At 46.4% G+C, this 3,647-nt stretch overlaps 1 protein-coding gene across 1 annotated transcript; it reads right to left on the bottom strand.

Annotated features, from left to right (window-relative positions):
• Window positions 1–1,448: 1,448 nt before the first annotated feature.
• nup62l (nucleoporin 62 like) lies at window positions 1,449–3,647 on the bottom strand. The gene is made up of 2 exons (XM_038301219.1): window positions 1,941–3,647; window positions 1,449–1,848 (listed from the first exon to the last, which is right to left on the bottom strand). Exons 1-2 carry the CDS (start codon window positions 3,369–3,371, stop codon window positions 1,690–1,692), a joined length of 1,590 nt encoding a protein of 529 aa, XP_038157147.1. The 5' UTR covers window positions 3,372–3,647; the 3' UTR covers window positions 1,449–1,689.

Here is a 3,647-nt window from a genome sequence, read left to right as displayed (position 1 = left end):
GAGATTTGCAGAGGAAGGAGGTGTCGATGGGGTTATAACTTCTCTGTATGTCCATTTCAACCACTGAACTATCGTTATTCATCTATCACAGGATAGACTTGATTTTTCATTCTTTGACCCCTTTAAACCTGACCTATAAATTCTAACCTCAAATTTCCAACAGCCTAATTTTAGACGGACTGATCTGAAACCAGTTCAGATGTTTGGCATCATTGTCCTGTTTATCCAAGTTGGAGCCATCTAGCTGCTGATTTTAGATTGGATTATTCAATCCACTTCAGTGCTGACAGCACAGCAGCCCCACAACATGACACTGCCACTGCCATGCTCATATGCAACTATGATACCCTTTAGAGAGCCTTACCTTGCCTCCTGTTTTTTTTCTGCCAAACTAGCTAAAACACCACAATCTTTGTCTCATCTGAGCATAAATCTTTCTCTAAAAGGCGTTTGATTTTTCCAGATAAATTTCAGCTACTGTTGGAAAGACTCAGCTTTAGGAGAATGCTGTTTTAGAAGCTATCCTCTTAATGCTTCCGTTTTAGTGGAAGTAGACACAGGTGCTGCTGCATTTCCCAGTTTATACACCACTGGAAACATAGCAGTCCCCATGTTATGTATGTCACCCATTTCAGACACAGCTGAGTGTTCTAACAAAACAATCCCAAACATGGATCAAACTGTTTTCATCTATGCAGTTAAAAAAAAAAAAAAAAATTCAAACCAAGATGTTTAATGAACTCTAGTCTCTGCCGACTAAAACTGAATTATGCAGCCACATCAAGTTAACTAAACCCTAATTTGTGCATATATATATATATATATATTTTTTTTTTTTACATATATGTGTGCTTGTATTGTGTTTTTAATGCATCCAGGAAAAAAGGTTCAGAAAAATAAGAAAAATTCTAAATTAATGCAACATTTGTATCTCTGAAGCATACACACTGACCAGAAATATAGGCATCTTTTTACATTGGAAGATCAAATATCTGACCTTTAATCTGAAGGAGTTGCTTCCTTCTCTTACCCCATGGGGTAAGAAAATCCTCAGTAATGAGATAAAGAGCAGGGAAATTAAGCCTACCAGAGACAACTGTAATACCATTATTCACAGCTTGAGGATCGAGCCCACAGCTTGGCTTCAAGTCTAACAAGTTTCTCCACATTTTAATTCCTTTTTATAGCCTTTTGGAAATAATTAAATTACCGGCATCATTAGTAAACAACATAACCTCGAGTGTGCTTCCAATATGGCAGTTGTAAGAGGATATTTTAGTTTTCTTCTAAAATCAAATTTTTTATTAAAACATGTAAAATATGGGCTGGATTGTTTTACACCAAATGCAGGATCTTCAAAAGTATGTTTATGATCTCTCAGGTTTCTTCTGTTGCTGAATAATAAGGTTGCAAGAATAACAATATAATATAATAATAATTAAGCCACATCCAGTTTCACAAGTTTTATTTATCGGCTAATTCAAAAAAATATTACAAATATTTTCCACACATTCAGAAGAACATCCAGGAGCTGGTAGGTTATAAAGCTTAAAGAATCAAAAATATTCATTTATATGCAAACCAAAGCTGCAGGGCTAAACCAGAACTATAATGACAGTAGAGACAAGAGAGAAGTAAGGAATTCCCAACAAGTAGCCTTTCGTCTATGCATCTTGAGATTGATTTATTTCAGTCAAAGGTTAAGCGAAAGGTTTTCTCCTGCTCCTTGCGCTGCGTGTCGCACAGTTTGGACACTTCCTCCACCCTCCGCTGAAGGAGGACCGAGTTCTGGTCGATCCACTGCAGGGAATCCATGTGGGCGTTTAGGATTTTACAAATCTGCTGAAGCTGTGGAGAGACAAAAAGATAAGAGAATGGGGTTAATTACAGCAGTGAAGCATCTTTAGAGCAGGTCTAAAGATGATGGTGTATTGTCTCACCGGGTCACTGGTGTCTGCGGGACCGCTGGACGTGTTCAGGTGCTCAATAATCTCCTTCAGGTCGTGTGACATTCTCTTCAGCTGCGCATCCACGTTCTCGGCCAACTTGTATGTCCGCTCGCGCTCCTCGTCGGCGTTCTGCATGTAGATGGTGCCGCTCTGCTCCTTCACGGACTCCTCCAGCGGGGAGAGCACGTCCTCCAGCTCCTTCTGCTGTGACAGGATAAAGTCCAGCTCCTGGTTCAGCCTCCGCTGATCCAGCTTCACCTTTTCCAACTCCTTGTGCAGAGATGTGATCTTTTCTCCGTTCTCCACCAGCATGCGGTCCCAGGCGTTCACCTGAGTGGCCTGCTGCAGGAAATGCCTCTCCTGGTCCTCCAGCTCCAGGCTCCATTTGTTTATCAGGCTCTCCAGCTGAGCGTAGGTCATCACTGGAGGCGCTGTGGCGGTGGTGAGAGTTGTGGCTGTTGCAGTAGCCGTCATAGTGGTGCTGGACAAAGGTTTGAGCCCGAGGGAGAAGCCCACAGCAGGTCCTGTAGTGGCAGCTGGAGCTGTGGTGGCGGAGGAAGCAGCAGCGGTGCTGCTGGCAACTGAGCCCAGGGGCTTAAGGGGGAAGTTTAGACCCCCTCCTGCTGCTGCTGGTATTGCAGTGCTTGCTATTGAAGCTGGAGTCGAGCCCAGCATGAAGCCTGCAGTTGTTGCAGGGGCTGATGCAGCAGAGGTGATGGGTGAAGCAAAGAGAGACGGACCTGAAGGAGCTGAAGAGGCAGCCTGGGTGTATGCAGGGGGCGCTGGGGTCGATGACGGTTTGATGCCAAAGCCGAATCCTGCTCCACTCTGGGTAGTTGCAGCTGTAGAGGTGGAGGCTGTGGTGGTACCAAAGCTGAACCCTCCTCCTCCTCCTGCTGCTGGAGCTGGAGCAGTGGATGCTGCAGCGGTGGTCACTTGGATTTTGTTGGTCCCAAAACTAAACCCTCCAAACGGTGCACTGCCGGCTGCTGCTGTCGTTGCTGCTGAAGGTGTAGCTGTTGGTGCAGCTGCAGCCTGAGTCTGAGCGGCTCCAAAGCTGAAGCCTCCTCCTGCAGGAGCTGAAGCGGTGATCTGAGAGGACAATCCACCGCCCAGGGTGAACCCTCCGCCCGAAGATGGAGCCAACAGGGAGCCCAGAGTTAGCGTTGTAGCCGCTGTGGTTTGAGGGGTCGCACCCAGGCCAAACCCGGTGGTCTGGTTGCCAAAAGAGAAGCCCGTGCTGGTGGCGGAGCTCTTAGGTTGGGTGCCAAAGCTGAAGGAGCCGGTGGGGTTGGTGGTAGCCTGGCCGGCCGTCCCGAAGCTGAAGCCGCCTCCCGCTGCTGCTGGAGCCGAGGCGGTGGTCTTCTGGGCCGGGAAGGAGAAGCCGCCCGAAGGCTGGCCGAAGTTGAACCCAGCACTCATCGCTTCTCTCTGGGCAAAATGGTCCTTTTCTCGGTGAACCTCTGAGGCTTTTGGCGGGTCGGAAGTCAGGCGATATTTGAAGTTAGCTCACCAAATAAACTCGTCTGTTACGACGATATTTTACGGCTAGGCGGTAAATTCAATCACCCAAAACCACTTTAAAATCGTTTCGGCATACTTAATAAAGACCTTAAAACATACCCGATTCAAAACGTGGCCCCATGAATCGACATTTCTGTTGCTATCTAAAGGAAATGACGACAGTTAGTAGAATAC

Source organism: Cyprinodon tularosa, unplaced genomic scaffold (assembly GCF_016077235.1).
Source record: "Cyprinodon tularosa strain WSP-4 unplaced genomic scaffold, ASM1607723v1 ctg463, whole genome shotgun sequence".
Classification (NCBI taxonomy): Eukaryota; Metazoa; Chordata; class Actinopteri; order Cyprinodontiformes; family Cyprinodontidae; genus Cyprinodon; species Cyprinodon tularosa.
This window is presented reverse-complemented; position numbering and strand designations above follow the sequence as displayed.